Below are 20,413 nucleotides of genomic sequence, written 5' to 3' on the forward strand. Positions count from 1 at the left end.
TTACAGATAATAATTATTAATTGTAACAGAATACACTTTTAAAGTGACCCTCCCTGTGACATTTGAACGTGTTTATGACCAGCTGCAGTTCACAAACCTTCTCGACCTTTTCCTTATTTCTTTATATATGTCCTTCTGTGTACTAAGGCGTGATCTAACCCCTCCCAAAACACACACACACACACACACACACACACACACACACACACACACACACACACACACACACACACACACACACACACACACACACACACACACACCTCTCTCTGCATTAATAAGCCTCGGGGCAACCTCTCACTGCCCTTAGAATAAAGCTGCTTTCTCATTGGCTCTCCTTTACTCCACGTCTGATGCTTCCTCTGACGTCACTACGCTTCACACGTCCTCGCCCAGTTCGTGACGCAGTCTGCTCTTCCTCCTGGGTGTCTGCCCCCCCGCCATCACCCCCCCTCCCTGGCTGTTCCGGAGAGACGCGTCCCTCCCTCCGCCCCTCTGATCCTCTTATCAGCGAGTAAGCGGCCAAGATGGATGTTGTAAACCAGGTAAGGCTTTGCGGGGGGGAAATCATATATTTCATTACTGTTTTTTCTCTGTAGATGATTCTCATTCATATAGCATTATTGTCCTCCATGGTGCGCTATAAGTAGGATGTTTTTTTGGCCAAAGATGCGCCGACCTTTACCGTTTTTCAGCGCAGAGCTCTCGATGAGTCGGAATTGTGATTTATGCATTTATGTCTGCACGACGGTGTCATTTATCCTCCTGTTAATCTGCAGATATAATAGATTAGCCTGTTCTCAGTAACACCACCATCACCACAAAAAAATTGTGTAGGATGAGCAGAGATTTCTGCAGCAATGACATTTAGCTTTAGAGGATGTGGCCTCCACCGGGATTCATCCTGCTAATTGATTTAGGCTGTCTCAATGAGCATGCTGCTGCTTGGATAACAAACATGATTCATTTCTAAGGCAGGCCATTATGTCGGTGCGTGTGTGTGTGTGTGTGTGTGTGTGTGTGTGTGTGTGTGTGTGTGTGTGTGTGTGTGTGTGTGTGTGTGTGTGTGTGTGTGTGTGTGTGTGTGTGTGTGTGTGTGTGTGTGTGTGTGTGTGTGTGTGTGTGTGTGTGTGTGTGTGTGTGTGTGTGTGTGTGTGTTTGTGTGTGCTTGTGGGCTCGGATAGCCGCAGTATAGGCCGCACGACATAAGAGAAGCTCTGTGACAAAGAGGGGCTTCAGTGTGAGCGGAGAGGGGAGATGAAACATGCATTTTGTGAGGATGCGTCATCTGTTCAATATGGATGCTGAAATATGATGGAGAGTAGCAGAGAAACCATCATCACTGCTGCGGCCATGTATTGATACACACACACACACACACACACACACACACACACACACACACACACACACACACACACACACACACACACACACACACCGCCTTCTTATTCTTCCTCCTCTTCTCCTTGTTTGCGGTGTCGCATCACCTGCGCAAAAAATACATCCTCCTGTTTGTGGCAGATAACGCGAGAGCTGCAGGTAAAATGATATTTTTTTTTAAAAAGGAGAAGGCTGCTGTGAAGTGTGCATCGTGAGAGCACCGAGAAAACAGGTTAATCAGCTTTAGTGTAACGGTAATGCTGCCAGGAGCTCACACACACACACACACACACACACACACACACACACACACACACACACACACACACGCACACACAGACAGTCAGAGCGTTTGAAGCCATAATGGTGTATTGTTGGCAGACAGTGTCATAGAAGGGGACAGGGGCAGAAATGCCCAAAATGTATATATGTATACACATTTCTATACAACTTAATGCAACTATCCATGTCCTTTAAAAAGCCTCATATAGTATTTTTTTAAATACATAATTTTGTGTACTATTTGCACATTTTTATTTCCAAAGTCTTAAGTTTGTGTCATTTTTAAAATTAAATGTTATATATATTTTTTATTTTCTTTAGATTAAGTTTGTGTTAATATTTTTATTACATTTTTTATTCATTTGATGGATATTTTACTCCTGCACATTTTTTCTTTAATTAATTTTATTCCATTTTTTTATATATTTCTTATTTTAACTAACTACAAAATGGAGTCACAAAACCCAATTTCCCCGGTATAAATAAAATATGTTCTGTTTCTGATTCAAAGCATTTAAGCGTAAGCACTTTATGCACTAATTACAATTTTTTGTGCCCCTTAAAATTGAGTAAACGCCCCTCTTTTTGCGACAGTTATGGCCAAATGTACCCCAAATGTGTGTACTTTATTGCTTTCCCTGATGCTTGGACTCACATATTTGCGTTGTATCACGCAGCCTCAGGGCGTTATGAGTGTGAGGTAATTAGGTTCCTGATTTTAATCATCAACTTCACACAGAGAGAGAGAGAGTGCGAGGCAGCTGTGTGAAAAAGTTAAAATACATTTTAACTAACGGCTGTTTTTTGTGTGTGTGTGTTTTGGCAGCTGGTGGCCCAAGGGCAGTTCACTATACTCAAACAACCGCTGGGATTTATCAAAGTTCTACAATGGGTAAGTGCACTTCTTATTACTCCATACATTTACATTATAATAACAACGTAATCATAGAATAGGAAAATGTGTTTGTTGAATCTTTGTATTGAAATGCTCACACACACAATCAAACAGAAAACACCATATTTATCATAAATTATTGGATTCATTTCTTACATTTTTGCATTTAAGACCAAAGTGGTTGAATTTGACATTTACTGAGAGAGGTTGTACCCCTTTCTTACCACTCAATTGAAAACCAAGCATGTAATATCGTTTTGTATTTATTAGTCATGTTATTATTTTTGTTGTTCTTATCTTACCAGGGTGTTATACTTTTATATGGCTTGTGTGCCATTTTGGGTTTGACCTTAGAACAATGTATGTATATGGAGAGCGAATTAATGAATGTATGATCTGCTCTAGCTCTTTGAACACAAATATGGTTCGAATAACGGTCCAAATTGAAGTAAAATTGCATACTTTTTACAAAGAAAACATACATTTTTGCAAGTATTGCATATCAAATATGTGCATCTAGATCTTCCTCACACACACACACACACACACACACACACACACATACCATGTATACATCACTTCAGGGGACATTACATTGACTTACATGCATTTCCTGGAGACTTATCCTAACCTTAACCCTAACCAACACATGCCTAACCCTAACCCTAACCACACACACACACACACACACACACGCACGCACACACACACACGCACACCACACACACACACACCACCACACACCACACACGCACTCACACAGCACAGTATCACCAACGCATGGCACTCACAGCACACACCACACACACACAACACACACACAACACACTACACACAATCACACACACACCCACACACACACCAGACACACACCCACACACACGGGATGGAGAGAGGGAGCCTCCCTCCAGTGTTGTATTATGTTTTAAATGAATAATGACCTGTTATACAAAAAATAATGAGCATAATAGAAATTGAATTTATTATTTAAATTATCATTAGGGTCTTCAATATCCAAGAATCATGAGCTCATGTGTGTCATTTTACTTTTTAGCTTTTTGTACACAGATATGATCAGAATAATTGTCCAAAATAAAGTGAAATTGCATATTTTATCTGCAAAGACGTAAGACTTTTCTCCACAAACTTCGGGGGCATTAATGTTCAATTGCCAAAAGAACATAAGAGTGTTTCCTGGGGAAAGACCCTCACACCCATCACAGTATGTGCATCTTAGTCTCGCCCAAACTTCAGCAACACAACCCAATATTCATCAATGTGTGATCCTTTTATAACAGAAAGCCCACTCAAACTACCCAACAGACAGTAAACACTATGGGGGGATATCAGCTGGAGTCTGTTGTTTGCAGTACCTTGCTGTGTCCTTTACTGACCGCTTGGTGACCTTCTGTCCTTCAGAGGTCATGAAGCTGCAGAGATTACAGATGGAAGTGGTTTAACGTGTCAGTTACTTTCAACAGACCAGTAACTCCACCTCACAATGACTCTCCTGAATACATGGAAGTCTTGCTCTGAATGCTGAGCAGTGTGTCCTGAGGACAGGAAGCTCCAGCAGGACATGTTGGATCACCTCTCTAGAGACAGGGTGTCAGAGGGCGGGGGGGGAACAACGTTCTTTCTCCTCCTCCTCCTCTTCCTCCTCCTCTCCCTCTTCCTCTCCCTCTTCCTCCTCCTCCTGAGAATACAGCCAGAAAACGATGCATGCAAGACTTTGTTTTAGCGAGGGAAGCTTCCACAGCATTAGAAAAATGTCCAATTGAGCTCAAATCACGCGTAACAGTTCGGCATCTGAAATATATGTTTTTTAATAACACGTTTTGGTGAGATATTTAAAAAAAAAAAAAGGGGTGTCTTAAGACATTAAAGGTGGGGTAGGTAAGTTTGAGAAACCGGCTCGAGATCGCTAGAATTTGAAAATACACAGCCGGAAGAAATCTGCCACTTCCTTACAGAGCCCCTCCTCCAACACACACGAACGCGCACATGACCAATGAGGGCACAAGATAAGTTTGTGCACAGATGGAAGGCTGACAGGCAGGTAGGCCATCCAGTTATTTTAGCCGGGCCGGCTCAGATGATTGGTCGTGCTTTTTACAGTATCACGGCTTCCACAGATGACATTTTTTTATGGATTTTTTGTCAAAGCACTTCAGATATTCATTGCTATCGGGATGTTAAGAGCATTCCATGGAATATAACAAAAAGTGTATCTCGAGCCGGTTTCTCAAACTTACCTACCCCACCTTTAAGTAGCAAAGATCTGCCAATAGTTAGACATATTTAAATGATAATGATCAATTCATCAATTTAGGGTATCAACAATAATGTCATGTATCATGTGCTTTCAGTTTGATTTGTTCCTTTCTGCACCAATTGAAGCAGAAACATGTTAACCATTTGGACACAATCGAAAGGCAACAACAGAAACAAAAACATGGTTCAGCATGTGAAAAAAAACTCCCCAAAAACACGCTTATCTAATAAATAAATAAGTAAGCGTAGGGCGTGAGCTCGGATGCATTTAAAAAAATCAATTACGCACTATTTTAGTAATCGATTTATTGTCATGTTTCCATCCAAGGGGAAGCTCCTGTGTCCAGCGTCTCCAATCTGAAGATTTACTTTGTTCCTTTGTCTTAAACTTAAGCTGATTATCTTCCGTGTTTTGTTCTGCTGGCGCACGTTATGGTGCCTGAACGTGGGCTGCAACTGGGAGGGGGATTTATTTGTACACATTATCGCAAAGGATCCATCAATTAAAACGACATTATTATACCCTATTGTCAAATCAAGTCTGAACGGTTCAGGATCTCCAATTGCAACATCAAAAAGGACCAAACATTAGGATAAGAAAACAAGGACACGTGCAATAAAATAGAGCATAAAATGACAATCAGATGAATGTCTAATGCAATAGTTGTTAGTTCTAGTTGTATGTTGATTCAACAGAGTATGTAACGGCATTTTTAGATGAGCAGGATATGTTCCCACAGATATCCTCACATCACACACAGTGAGGGCCTCTCGGTTTGGTCTTTGCTTTCATAATGTTAAACCCAGATGTGTTTTTATGGCCTGGTTAGATTCTGTTAACAGCAGACAGTTTGCATTGTCAACATATAGTGCAAGATGATTTCTATTCATCATTTGAGGCATTTTTTTCCAGCAAAAACACCCATTATTCTCTTTTTCTTGCTTCTCAGATGCGAGGATCTGATGCTTTCCGTTGTCATATACGATTCTTCACTAACTATCGTTGGGTTTTTGACTTGTGTTCTAACAAAACAAGCTATGTGGCGAGGTCACCTTGAGCTTTTTTTGTTATTTTCTGACATTAAATCAACCTTTTGATCTGAAAAGTGAAGCCCATATATGAGAAACGTCCTTGAACTTGTATTGTTTCCAATGGCCAGCAGGGGGCGCCCCCCGCAGTTGATTGTATGGAAGTCTATGAGGAAATAGGCCTACTTCTCACTTGATTTATTACCTCAGAATACATTTCCCTGGTGGGTTTATGGTCTCAAACTCTAGTTGCAAGTCTTCTTCAGTACACCATTGATTGAATTATGGTTCAATTTGGAGTAAAAATAGACCATTAAAGCAGTGTGTGCTATAGGGCGTGGCTACGTTGAGGTCGATGACACTTTGTTGTCAATGTTTGGTGTTTGTGTTTTCCTCTTGGCATTTCAAGTGTGTTTTCACTTAATGAATGCTCATTGTAATATCATGATTGCCCATTAATGTCTTGTTTAGCTTTCAGTTGTACTGGCCAAAATGTAAAAATGAATGCTTGACGTCATAATGAATGCTCTTTGCATTTTATAGACAAAATAATAAATAGATTAAGTAAATAATTAGCAAATGATATTACTTAGCAGCCCTAATTATTCAGACTCTAGGTGTCATGTGCAAAATAGCTACAGTATAGTTGTTGGCAAGAAACATCTTATCCTCAACAAGATGCAAAATACAATATACTTAAGACTTAAATACATTAAAAAGTGTAATAACTGAGCGCACATGACCTTATCGTGCAGGTCAAATGCAGGAATAAGTACACGAAAAGAATTAGATAAATCTGAATGTAAACGGACACACACTATACAGTCGAATAAAATCCTTCATATTCTAAAATTATGAACTTAAAACATGTAATACTTATAAAGAATACATTTTGGATGAAGAAATGAAAGGAAATAGAGTAGGAGTAGCACATGGGTCCCATATCTGTTAGCTACACCCTTAACCAGTTCAAGACAAACAATAGTGTGATTACATTTGGCATTTGACATATTGGTGCAAGTAAAAGGCAAGGTTAAACATTGTGTTCAAGCAAATAATGAGATAAACTGAATTACAAGTTAGAACAAATCCTATACATGGATATAAACATTACATTCCTGCATGCAAAGTAATAAAGAATACATTTTGGGAGGGTAGGTTAAAGGAATGTGGACCCTATAACTGTTAGCTAAAGCCCTGGCCCACGTACTATGCACTTAAGAGATAAAATAGTGCAATTCATATTTAGCAAATGACCTTTTGGTGCACGTTAAATGCAGGAGTAAGCAGGGATATGTAAACTAAATGCACGTACAGTCGAATGAGATTTAAAAAATGTGAAATGTAATACCGTACAGTAGAATAAATCCTGACCTGTATATAGTAATAAAGTATACATATTTAGACTTAATCAGGGTTCAAGGTTAGTTTATCTGTACAGCACATTTTAAGATACAGAGGCAATTCAAAGTGCTTCACAAAGGCATGTAACACATAGTAATTAAAACAAAACAAACACACAAAAGTAATAAAGAATACATTTTGGGAGGGTAGATTAGTGGGAATTTGAGTATGAGTGATCCCTTCCTGCAAATGGACCCCATAACTGTTAGCTAAAGCAATATGTGCACGTAGCACGTACAGTCAAATGAGATTTCAAAAAATGTGAAATTAAATAACGTACAGTAGAATAAATCCTGTATATTGAATTAAAGTATACATATTTAGACGTAATCATTGAGTTCCTGCATGCAATGTAATAAAGAATACATTTTGGGAGGGTATATTAGTAGGAATTTGAGTAGGAGTGATCCCTTCCTGCACATAGCTACACCCGTTAGCTACACCCGTTAGCTACACCCGTTAGCTACTCCCGTTAGCTACACCTGTTAGCTACACCCCTGCTCCTCCTCAGTTGGAGCCATAGACTGTATGTTTGAGAGCACCACCCTGATTTAAATGCACTGTGGAGGCTGCAGCTTCATCACAGAGGCATGATGAGTGTGCTGCATGACTCTGAAGTCCTTCCCTGAGGCAGAGTGAGTGTGCAGCCCCTCGTCCAATCAGGAGGCTCGCTCCGGAGGCCGTGAATCATCTGCTGCCGTCAGACGGGAGGAGGAGCTGCTCCCTCTCTCTTTGGATTAATGATGGAAACACACACACACACACACACACACACACACACACACACACACACACACACACACACACACACACACACACACACACACACACACACACACACAAAATAAAATATAACAAAAATATATATACTGTGCTTCTGGGGAAAGTGCTGACGATGCTGATGTTTGATGGATGTTGTAAGACACAGAGTTCCCGGATGAACCACAGAGGGTTGCTGGATGTCATCATTCTGCACACACACACGTTCTCCTGCCTGACTCACAGGAAGTGGGTGAGAACATGGAGAACTCTCTAATGTGAGATGAAGATGAGGATTTGTTGGTTCTGTCGAAGCTCCGGGGTGTTTTCTGTTCAGACGCTCGTGTTTGTTGCTGCAGGCGCACAGCTTGTGTTGATTCTTTGTTCTCTTGGCTTCATGTCGGCACACTCGGAGGCGCTAAACCTCCTACGATGATGCATTCATGTTGTGTAAGAACCAGTCAATCTTAATAAGAGTCAAACTTGAGAAATTGCTGAATATCATCCCAGAATATTCACTTAAGCAATTACAGATACATGTATTAATATAAGCTTACTGCACATACATCACTATAGGCTGTGGATGCAGATTGACTTTCATGAGCAGAACCGTGATATATGAGAGAATAATCCTTTCAAAATCAATAATCCATACCTACAAATCTTACTGGTATCTGTTTATGTAGGGGGGAACAAAAGGTACACTTCTGTGGATATCACAAGCAAGAAATGCAGAATAAAGTGTTCCACAATAAGGGAAACTGTACATGAAAAACAGGGGGAAATAATGAATGGAAAATACATGTTTTATGTAAAAAATAGGATTAAAATAGGATGTGAGAAAATTAATATATTTTAAAAATAGATCTAATAAAATGGAAAACAAAATTAAAGAAGAAATAACGAAAAATAAAATAAGAAAAAATAAAACTACATCTTAAAATGTCTATTCTTTTTTGCAGCATATCAAGGGACACTGAAGCAGCATCATTAAAACGTCTCGATGCATCATCCTCTACTTTCATTTCATACATCAGTAGTGGACACCCACACACACACACACACACACACACACACACACACACACACACACACACACACACACACACACACACACACACACACACACACACTCGGATATTGTGTCTCCGTGTGGAAACCGTCTTCTGCCTCCTCGCTGTGTGACGCTGCCAGCACTGTTTCCATGGCACCCAACACTCTGCGTGCCACCATTTCTTTTCTCTCCTTCCTCCCCCATCACTCCTCCATCACTCCTCCATTCCTCCTCCATTCCTCCTCCCTTATCACTCCATCCCTCCTCCTTCACTCCTTCATTCCTCCCCCCTATCACTCCTCCTTCCTCTCATCTGTCACTGTAAAGTAACTCTAATTGGGAGAAGGCTTGGGATGCTAACGTCTGCTGGTCGTCCATCTTTGCTTCAGAAATATCTCAACAATTATTGGATGGATTGTTGTGAAATTCAGAGCACACATTTATATCTAAATCCGGGTTAAATGTAATGAATTTGGGGATCCCTAAACTATATCTAGTGCCACCATCAGGTCAACACATTTGGTATACCTGCAGAACTGAGGACACACAGCATCAGTGCTAATTAGTCAATATTAGCATGCTAACAGGCTAAACCAATATTGCAGTATTCGTACAGAACGCTCCAACACATTGTACGTGATAGGCTAAGGGGCGGGACATCTCTAAACTGGTTGACCAATCACAACAGAGCCGGCCAGCTAACCAATCAGAGCAGACTGGGCTCTGGTTTCAGACAGAGGGTGAAAAGAGGTGCTGCAGCACAGGCTGTATGAGAAGAATAAAGAGCTTTTTGAACATTAAAGCATGGAGACATGTCACAGTAGAGACACTACATACTGATATACACCTGAACATCAGCAGGAGAGGACTCTTTAAAGTAGAGACACTACATACTGATATACACCTGAACATCAGCAGGAGAGGACTCTTTAAAGTAGAGACACTACATACTGATATACACCTGAACATCAGCAGGAGAGGACTCTTTAAAGTAGAGACACTACATACTGATATACACCTGAACATCAGCAGGAGAGGACTCTTTAAAGTAGAGACACTACATACTGATATACACCTGAACATCAGCATGAGAGGACTCTTTAAAAGTAGAGACACTACATACTGATATACACCTGAACATCAGCAGGAGAGGACTCTTTAAAGTAGAGACACAACATACTGATATACACCTGAACATCAGCAGGAGAGGACTCTTTAAAGTAAGAGACACTACATACTGATATACAACCTGAACATCAGCAGGAGAGAACTCTTTAAAAGTAGAGACACTACATACTGATATACACCTGACATCAGCAGGAGAGGACTCTTTAAGTAGAGACAACTACATACTGATATACACCTGAACATCAGCAGGAGAGGACTCTTAAAGTAGAGACACTACATACTGATATACACCTGAACATCAGCAGGAGAGAACTCTTTAAAGTAGAGACACTACATACTGATATACACCTGAACATCAGCAGGAGAGGACTCTTTAAAGTAGAGACACTACATACTGATATACACCTGAACATCAGCTGGAGAGGACTCTTTAAAAGTAGAGACACTACATACTGATATGAACCTGAACATCAGCAGGAGAGGACTCTTTAAAGTAGAGACACTACATACTGATATGAACCTGAACATCAGCAGGAGAGGACTCTTTAAAGTAGAGACACTACATACTGATATACACCTGAACATCAGCAGGAGAGGACTCTTTAAAAGTAGAGACACTACATACTGATATACACCTGAACATCAGCAGGAGAGGACTCTTTAAAGTTGAGACACTACATACTGATATACACCTGAACATCAGCAGGAGAGGACTCTTTAAATGTAGAGACACTACACACTGATATACACCTGAACATCAGCAGGAGAGGACTGTTTAAAGTATAGACACTACATACTGATATACACCTGAACATCAGCAGGAGAGGACTCTTTAAAGTAGAGACACTAGATACTGATATACACCTGAACATCAGCAGGAGAGGACTCTTTAAAGTAGAGACACTACATACTGATATACACCTGAACATCAGCAGGAGAGGACTCTTTAAAAGTAGAGACACTACACACTGATATACACCTGAACATCAGCAGGAAGAGGACTCTTTAAAGTATAGACACTACATACTGATATACACCCTGAACATCAGCAGGAGAGACTCTTTAAAGTAGAGACACTAGATACTGATATACACCTGAACATCAGCAGGAGAGGACTCTTTAAAGTAGAGACACTACATACTGATATACACCTGAACATCAGCAGGAGAGGACTCTTTAAAGTAGAGACACTAAATACTGATATGAAATCTTAAAACCTTAATATTGATCCCTCTCATGAAATCCTAACCTCTAAATGTCTCAGAGGAATAATAAATAGTATGTAGGGGCTCTAAGAAACCTTTGAGAGTCTAAAGGAAAAAGAAAACAGCCGCTGTAGTGCCATAACACATTGAGACTAATCAGAAAAAGATGGATTGCATGATTTATTTTAGGTTAAAATGTGCACACTGTGTGAAGGATTGTGCCGACTCTGCAGTTGTGAAACGCTGCTGCAGGTATTCGTTTATGCACAGCTGCCTCTGCTGGTGCTGCATCACAGCCTGGTATTGTGTCTGAGAGTTTTAAAGGGACAACACAGCTCACATGTGCATTAAGAGCGACACTTCCTGGGTTTTAGTGTGCAATTAGACAAATGTAATGAAGCTTTAATATTTCTAAGATTTGCACGAGACCATAGCTCCAACATTGTGATACTTATGTAGAAATGGTTCTGTTTTTGAGTTTTATGGTAACTAAGAAACCCGATGACAGATGGCAATGTTCTCTTAGCTATAAGTGTATAATGCATTCTGTTATCTATCAGCAGTCTTCTCACTAATGCTGCCACCTTCATCACATCTACAGACATTTGCATTGCTTATTAAAACCTGTTAATTAGTTCTCTGCCAACAAGGAGGTGTTGGGAGAGGACACGAGAATTAAAAAGGTGAATAGGGTAAAACAAAAATGTACTTATAGATATCACCATGACACTATTTTTTTGTATTACAAGTTTTCTGAATTTATATGTTCAAACATGCAAATGAGGCGTTATGTTAGGAAATATGTGCTAATTTGCAAAAATGTCTATCACAGAAATGTGAACGTTGGATAAAGCCAGGTTTTTTACAGAGGAGATGTCTTTGTGTCACTCCATAAATCAAAAGATACTGCCATTAAAACACATTTTCTGCATGTTTTAGTGATAAATTAGGTAATAATGAGTGAACCTGAATGACTAGAAGAAATATAGCCTGCCGTGTTTTGCGTTGTGAAATAAAATCCTGCTGGAAAAGTGGACGAAGAGTGACAATGACAATGAGGCGTGGTGTGTAAATCCAACAACGAGCCTCTGAGAGATTACTGTAAATAGTTTAGTGTGTCTGAGCCTGTGTGTGTGTGTGTGTGTGTGTGTGTGGTGTGTGTGTGTGTGTGTGTGTGTGTGTGTGTGTGTGTGTGTGTGTGTGTGTGTGTGTGTGTGTGTGTGTGTGTGTGTGTGTGTGTGTGTGTGTGTGTGTGTGTGTGTGTGTGTGTGTGTGTGTGTGTGTAGGGGTGTGGCTGTGTGTGTGTGTTGTGACTGGATGTCTTGTGTACTCGGTGGCAGATGGTGGAGCACCTCCGTCAGATTAATAGCTTGATTTTCCCCCCAATCGGATCTGCCCGAAGCCCAGGGGGGAGCGGTAAAAATAGTCTGACGTGTCTAATCTGCTGTCTGTGTGTGTGTGTGTGTGCGTGCGTGCGTGCGTGCGCGTGTGTGTGTGTGTGCGTGCGTGCGTGCGTGCGTGTGTGTGTGTGTGTGTGTGTGGCCTAGCATTACTATACTTGTGGGGACCTAAATCTGTTTACACAGTCACGTGTGGGGACTCGCCTCCCTTATGGGGACAAAATGGAGGTCCCCAGGGGAATCATTAATTTTAGGGTGAAGACTTGGTTAGGGTTAGGGTTAGGCATGTGTTGGTTATGGTTAAGGTTAGGATAAGTCTCCAGGAAATGCATGTAAGTCAATGTAATGTCCCCTGAAGTGACGTGGAATGTGTGTATGTGTGTGTGTATGTGTGTGTGGTGTGTGTGTGCGTGTGCGTGTGCGTGTGTGTGTGTGTGCGTGTGTGTGTGTGTGAGAGAGGTTATCCCTACACACTGTCTGTTTATGCTGTATACTTCAAAGGTGGAATGTGACTACAGTACATTTATTCATGTACTGTTATCATTATAAATACGTCACTTCTGGTACTTTTCCTATATTTTGAAGCGAATACCTTTGTGCTTTTGATAGAGAAGCATTGTTTGTAATGTAGGACTTTTACTTGTATTGGAGTATTTTAACAGCGTTGAAATACTTCTTCCATCACTGCATTTACATAACAGCGAGAGGTAGTAACAGAGCCTGAATTGATGCACACCAATACTAGGAAACATCCACAGAAAACACAAGTGTGGGTGTAACCATGGCAACAAGCATTGATATGCGCTGTGATTGGTCGATCAGTCTGCAGCCGTCACCTGTTTACGTCTCTGCTGCTCTCTGTAGTTTACATGGTTACAGTATACAAACAAAACTGGATTTTTAATACTATTCAGGTCATTCATAAAAATCTAAAACTACATACATTAAATACTACATACAATAAAATACATTAATAGTTTTATTTTTTATTTATTTCAGCATTATTATACTGTTGTTATTGTTATTGTCTGTTGTAATGCAGTATGGGTAAAGATATTTTATATATTGTTGTTTGGAGCAATTTTTTTCCCCCCATTTTTTTAAATTATTTATCTAATGAAGGAAAATGTGATTTAAAATGTGTGTTTCCTTTGACTCTCACTGAGTTTTTGTCTCCTTTCTTTCCTCTCCTGCAGATCTTTGCGATCTTCGCCTTCTCGACATGCGGCAGCTACTCCGGCATGTTCAAGATGAGCGTGGAGTGTAAAAACCGGTCGGAGAGCGACCTCGGGATAGAAGTAGAATTTGAATATCCGTTCAGGTACGTCTCAAAACTCAATTGTTTCCCTTTTTAAAAATCAACTTCTCACAAACTTCAAATCCACATTTAAGCAAAGATTCGTGATAAATAGTTAATGCCAAATATGTTACAGCAAGGTCTAATGTGATAGAGGATTTTTCTTTATTCTGTTATATCAGGGGTGTCAAACTCAAATACACAGTGGGCCAAGATTAAAAAATGGGTACTAGTCGAGGGCCGGACTGGTTCAATGTTTATAGCAAAACTTATTGAAATGAACTTATTGCACATATTAAACCTGGAACTAACAAAGCTTAAATGATTGCCTATAAAAACAACATGTACCTACATTTAATTCATAATCCTTATTACGATATCAGCCACCCCTTTCTACTTCTTTAAGGTCTTTAAGGTCATGCTACTATTTACATGCCCCCCCCTCATATCATTTTAATTATAATTCTGTCATTTATTACTCTCTTTTTGTCTAATCCCTCAAACGCACACACACACACACACACACACACACACACACACACACACACACACACACACACACACAGACACAGACACACGCACGCACGCACACACACACACACACACTGTATTTGTTTTCTTTTTTGTCTCCATGCGTATTTTGTCATTTGTTATTTGTCTTTACTTGTACGTTCACCTTACTGTCTTCTGTGTATCTGTGAAACTGTACTTGTATGCACTTGTCTTGTAAAAAAAATAAAAGAATGTACCTACATCTGAGACCTGTATTTCCATTGTTGTCTCTCTCTTATCTTCTGTCTTTGTCTCTGTCCCCAGGCTCCACCAGGTGTACTTCGACGCCCCCACCTGCAAGGGAGAGAACCCCGAGCGCCTCTTCCTGGTCGGGGACTACTCTTCCTCTGCCGAGTTCTTCGTCACCATCGGTGTCTTCTCCTTCCTCTACGCCATGGCCTCCCTCTCTGTGTACTGCTTCCTCCTGGAGAAGTACCGCGAAAACTGCAAGGGGCCCCAGATCGTGAGTCCCTTTACTCCTTAAGATTCCTTTTGCGTTACCTAAAAAGGTTTGAAAACTGTCAAAATAACTATGATTTCACAGGAAGACTAGGGGTAGAGGAATGTGAGAATTTGGCTAAGGATATTGTCATTGTCGCTTACTACTTTTAAATCCAGGCCGTATAGACTTTCTTTTTGCCGCTGCTTTTAATTGAACTATTCACATCGGACACTGCACTGTAACTTTTATTCATGTACCTGTGTTATTAATGTTTTATTATCTTTGCTTTTTAATGTTTCTAATGTGTTTTAGGCTCTTAATGTCTTTCATTTTGTAAAGCACCTTGAATTGCCTTGTGTTGAAAAGTGCTATATAAATAAACGTGTCTTGCCTCAGTACTTGTATTTCAGTAAATTATCCTAATACTTCTTCCACCTGTGGTTGTTGTTAACTTTATATTCTCTCTCGCTGTCTCGCAGGACTTCGTGGTGTCGGCAGTGTTTGCCTTCATGTGGCTGGTCTCCTCATGTGCTTGGGCTAAAGGTTTATCGGACGTGAAAACAGCCACGGATCCGGAGCGGGTCGTCACGCTCATCGCCGCCTGCGAGGAACCGGAGAACCGCTGCCGTGAAGTCAACGACCCCAAAGTGTCCGGCCTCAACACCTCTGTGGTACGTCACCGCTAAACAAAACTATATAAAGTTTCCTGAAGACTAGCTTTATGGAGAGCTGTAGGAATTAGTCCAAAAAATCTTTAAATTACTCCTTTTAGAACTTCCTGTTCCCTCGACTAGAAAGTCAATGGTTAGCCTGAAATAAGGTCAGTGGTTAACACAAGCTGAAGAGATTTTAACGTTTTGTCTTGTTGTTCCTCACTTCCTGTTCCCTCGTCTAAAAGCACTTCGGATTATTGAAGAATATAAACTCTGTGTCAAACAAACGTTTATGATACTTACACATTTTGTTCAGCAGGATAATCTCCACATATTAACACCACTTTATGATTTGTGAAGTAAAAAGCTAATGTTAGGCTATAAAGGAACTACAGCACGGTCACATGACTTCACATCACCACCGCTAAGCTAAAGGCAGCTAATGTTGGACTATAAAAGAACTACAGCACGGTCACATGACTTCACGTCACCACCGCTAAGCTAAAGGTGGCTAATGTTGGGCTATAAAGGAACTACAGCACGGTCACAATGACTTCACGTCACCACCGCTAAGCTAAAGGCAGCTAATGTTGGACTATAAAAGAACTACAGCACGGTCACATGACTTCACGTCACCACCGCTAAGCTAAAGGCGGCTAATGTTGGGCTATAAAGGAACTACAGCACAGTCACATGACTTCACGTCAACACCGCTAAGCTAAAGGTGGCTAATGTTGGGCTATAAAGGAACTACAGCACGGTCACATTACTTCACGTCACCACCACTAAGCTAAAGGTGGCTAATGTTGGACTATAAAATAACTAAAGCATGGTCACATGGCTTCACGTCACCACCGCTAAGCTAAAGGCGGCTAATGTTGGGCTATAAAGGAACTACAGTACGGTCACAATGACTTCACGTCACCACCGCTAAGCTAAAAGTGGCTAATGTTGGGCTATAAAGGAACTACAGCACGGTCACAATGACTTCACGTCACCACCGCTAAGCTAAAAGTGGCTAATGTTGGGCTATAAAGGAACTACAGCACGGTCACAATGACTTCACGTCACCACCGCTAAGCTAAAGGTGGCTAATGTTGGGCTATAAAGGAACTACAGCACGGTCACATGACTTCACGTCACCGCCGCTAAGCTAAAGGCGGCTAATGTTGGGCGTGATGACGTTTAGTCGTCTCATTTAGACACTTGTTAGCAACCACTGTTTTTAAATTCACCAGTGGGGTATTAACTGACGTAGTTTATGTCGTATAACATACAGACCCTATTTCAGGATAACAACCAAAATCCCATTGACTTTGAGAAGAGGAAACGCAAGGTGCTATAAAGCTCACTAATTTCTGTGTTTCGGACTCTTTCCGACACCCCTCTTTTGTCAATACTTCTATAAATCCTTTAATCTGGAGACCTGAGACACTAAATCTCACGTGTCCAAACCCCTCATCTCTTCAGCTTGTGTTAACCGCAGATCTTATTTCAGGCATCTTACCTAAAGTCCTTGACCTTAAGACGGGGAAACAAAAAGTGCTAAAATGGTCGCTAATTTCCGCTTTTAAGACTCATTCCTGCACCACTCTATTGTGAATACGACTATAGAGTCTTTTAATCATGAATCAAAAATCAAAAATCTAATAAAAATGTATTATAGCCCCAAATCCAACACAGTCTCACGGCATTTCGTGTTATAGTCACGAAATTAATCTATTGATTCGTGTTCACCAACACGATTTCGCCATTTTTTTCGTGTCACACAGAACGATTTTAAAAGCAATGTAAATAATAACAAATTAGAAGGAAAAACAGATAAAAAAAAATACAGATTTCAATATTCTGACACAGAACGATTTTAGAAGCAATGTATTTATATTGGTCATATGTTTCGTGCCTGCACCAAATAATAACAAATTAGAAGGAAAAAAATATGACATAAAATACAGATTTCAGTATTCTGAGGCTCTGAGCCATTTATTTTCCTCATGGACGGCAAAAAAACTCAGACATTATACAATTTAAAATAAAAGGGATAGGGTTAGGCTTAGGGTAAGATATTGAGTAAGAACATGTTTTTATGAACCACACAGCTTCTGGTCTTCCAAGACCCGACCGGACAAAAAGATGTGTTGCAGGCACGAAACATACTACCAATAGAAATACATTGCATTTAAAATCGTTGACACGAAAAAAAGGTGAAAATCGTGTTTGTGAACACGAATCAATAGATTAAATTAATTTCGTGACTAATAACACGAAATGCCGTGAGACTGGGTTGCCAAATCACAAGAAATGCCTCAAAGGGCTGTACTGTACAAAGTAAACAAAAGCAAAGACAAAAACAAAATACAAACATCATAGCATAACAATTATAAAAACATTATACGACATTATACCTCAACATTAGTATTGCCATTGGATAAAAGCATGTGACTGAAGTGATGGTAATGATGAGCCGAAACAAGGTGATGGAAGCTAGTTGATAAGGAAGACAGATGCGAAGAGATGGGTTTTGAGTTTGCTTTTAAAGGAGTCAACGGAAATAGCTTTGCGGATCTTGAGACCTGAAACACTAAATCTCACATTTCCAAACCTCCCTCTCTTTCCCTACCCCCAGGCTTTCGGCTTCATCAACCTGATCCTGTGGATAGGAAACCTGTGGTTCGTGTTCAAGGAGACCGGCTGGATGGCCGCTTTCGGCGGAACATACGTCCCGTCTCAGGAGAAGCAGCCCGCCCCTGACTCCTTCGCCCAGGAAGGCTACGCCCAGCAGGACCCCTACGCCGGCTCCCAGGGAGGGTACCAGCCCGAGTACGGCCAGCAGGGGTATAACGAGGAGGGGGGGTACAGCCAGGGCTATGAGCAGCAGCCCACCTCCTTCTCCAATCAGATGTGAGACCGTCCCACCAAACCTCAGCTGCAGGATGGTGAGTGCAAACATGAATCATCTCAAACTTACAGACATGTTGAAAGACACCTATTATGCAAAATCCCCTTCTTCATATCTCCTCTACATCAACATGTGTCCCCTCTTCTCCATGTCTCTTCTACATCAACATGTGTCCCCTCTTCTCCATGTCTCTTCTACATCAACATGTGTCCCCTCTTCTTCATGTCTCTTCTACATCAACATGTGTCCCCTCTTCTTCATGTCTCTTCTACATCAACATGTGTCCCCTCTTCTTCATGTCTCTTCTACATCAACATGTGTCCCCTCTTCTTCATGTCTCTTCTACATCAACATGTGTCCCCTCTTCTTCATGTCTCTTCTACATCAACATGTGTCCCCTCTGTGGAAAGAGACTCTGAAAGTTTCAGGAACAAAGATTCTCTCTCTTTTTCTCCTGATCCATTTATATAAAAACCTGTCTGAAAATGAGCTGATCAGATTTTGGCCACTTTGTGATGTCATAACGATGTTTTGTCTTGTGTAACCATTAGCCAATCAGCAACCAAGGTACCCCCCCCCCCCCCCCCCACCTTATCACCTGAATCTCCTCCTAGAGCACCATTGTGTTCTTTTTAACCAAATCTCTCTCAGAGGGGCGTGGTGAGGGGCTCCTTATTTTCATCTAAAGTAACAGACAGAGAATCAGCACTTTTGAAACAGGGCTGAAACAGAGGGGATTATGGGATGCTGCAATGATCTGTTTGGTGTTTCAGCCAAACAGAGACATGTTTTGTATATATCTGAGACCTATAATATATTGATGAAAAACAGTATAATAGGGGACCTTTAAGTTATGATTACATAGATCACAATAGAGTGGTGCAGGGTGTTGTAAGCTGACGGGAAGTTAGCATCTTCCTATGTTTGTCGTTGAACAAACAGGAACATTTCTCAAACTTGTATTCATGTAATCATGGATGTTGGAATAATATCCTTTGGAGAACATACAATATAATTGGTAGTGTGCACTGTCAATTCAAGTTCTTATGAAAAAAGAAAATTAGCCATGATAATGAAAGCTCCAGGGTGCTGACTCATTTTTATTTTCCATTATATATTAGCAGATTTAAAAAGAGGCTCATCATGATATTACAAAATGAAATAACTAAAAGAAAAATCATATTTTTGAGGGATTTCAGGTGTTAAGCTGAGTAAAGAAACTCCTAGAAAGACCTTGGCCAATAAAACAAACAATGTTTTTTTTTCACATGTGTATTTCTGTATACTGTACCGCCCCAAAATGGTGGAACAAGCTACCCATTAACATCAGAACAGCAGAAATGTACATATCTACCGCCAAAGACTGAAAGCCCACGTGTTCTGCTTGTACCTTGGCCATTGAACCCCAAAAATATCATAATACATTAAAAAATGTGCACTTAGAGAGTTTAGCGTATTCATCTGCATTTTTTTTGCTGTTCTGAGTTTGTATCCTTATGGTTGATTACACTTATTGTCCAATTGATAAAAGCAATGCAAGCTATATGTAATGTAATCTCTCCCCCTGTCTCCCCCTCTCTTCCTCCCCCTTCAGGGTGACCTTGTGTTTCTGGAGTGGCTCTGGACCCCCGCCTGCGTTTCCACACTCCTTTGTGTGTCTGTTTGTGTATCTGTGAGTGACAGGCGGAGGGAGGGGGGCACCACGGGAGGGTGGGGGGGGGGGGGGGGGTGGTTGTTATAATATGATGTTTATTCTC

General features: G+C 40.7%; 1 protein-coding gene across 1 annotated transcript; it reads left to right on the top strand.

Moving 5' to 3' along the window:
• Positions 1-466: 466 nt before the first annotated feature.
• Positions 467-20,365, top strand: LOC117477454 (synaptophysin-like). The gene is made up of 7 exons (XM_034124127.1): positions 467-545; positions 2,492-2,557; positions 14,010-14,134; positions 14,927-15,125; positions 15,584-15,775; positions 18,384-18,693; positions 20,251-20,365. Exons 1-6 carry the CDS (start codon positions 528-530, stop codon positions 18,660-18,662), a joined length of 879 nt encoding a protein of 292 aa, XP_033980018.1. The 5' UTR covers positions 467-527; the 3' UTR covers positions 18,663-18,693; positions 20,251-20,365.
• The last annotated feature ends 48 nt before the right edge of the window (positions 20,366-20,413 follow it).

Source organism: Trematomus bernacchii, unplaced genomic scaffold, assembly GCF_902827165.1.
Source record: "Trematomus bernacchii unplaced genomic scaffold, fTreBer1.1, whole genome shotgun sequence".
In the NCBI taxonomy this organism is placed as follows: Eukaryota; Metazoa; Chordata; class Actinopteri; order Perciformes; family Nototheniidae; genus Trematomus; species Trematomus bernacchii.

Excerpts from the sequence above, each read along its gene's own strand:
- LOC117477454 (XM_034124127.1), top strand. Across the intron at positions 2,558-14,009 it reads TTATCAAAGTTCTACAATGG|ATCTTTGCGATCTTCGCCTT; the intron begins GTAAGTGCACTT and ends CCTCTCCTGCAG. Across the intron at positions 15,126-15,583 it reads ACTGCAAGGGGCCCCAGATC|GACTTCGTGGTGTCGGCAGT; the intron begins GTGAGTCCCTTT and ends GCTGTCTCGCAG.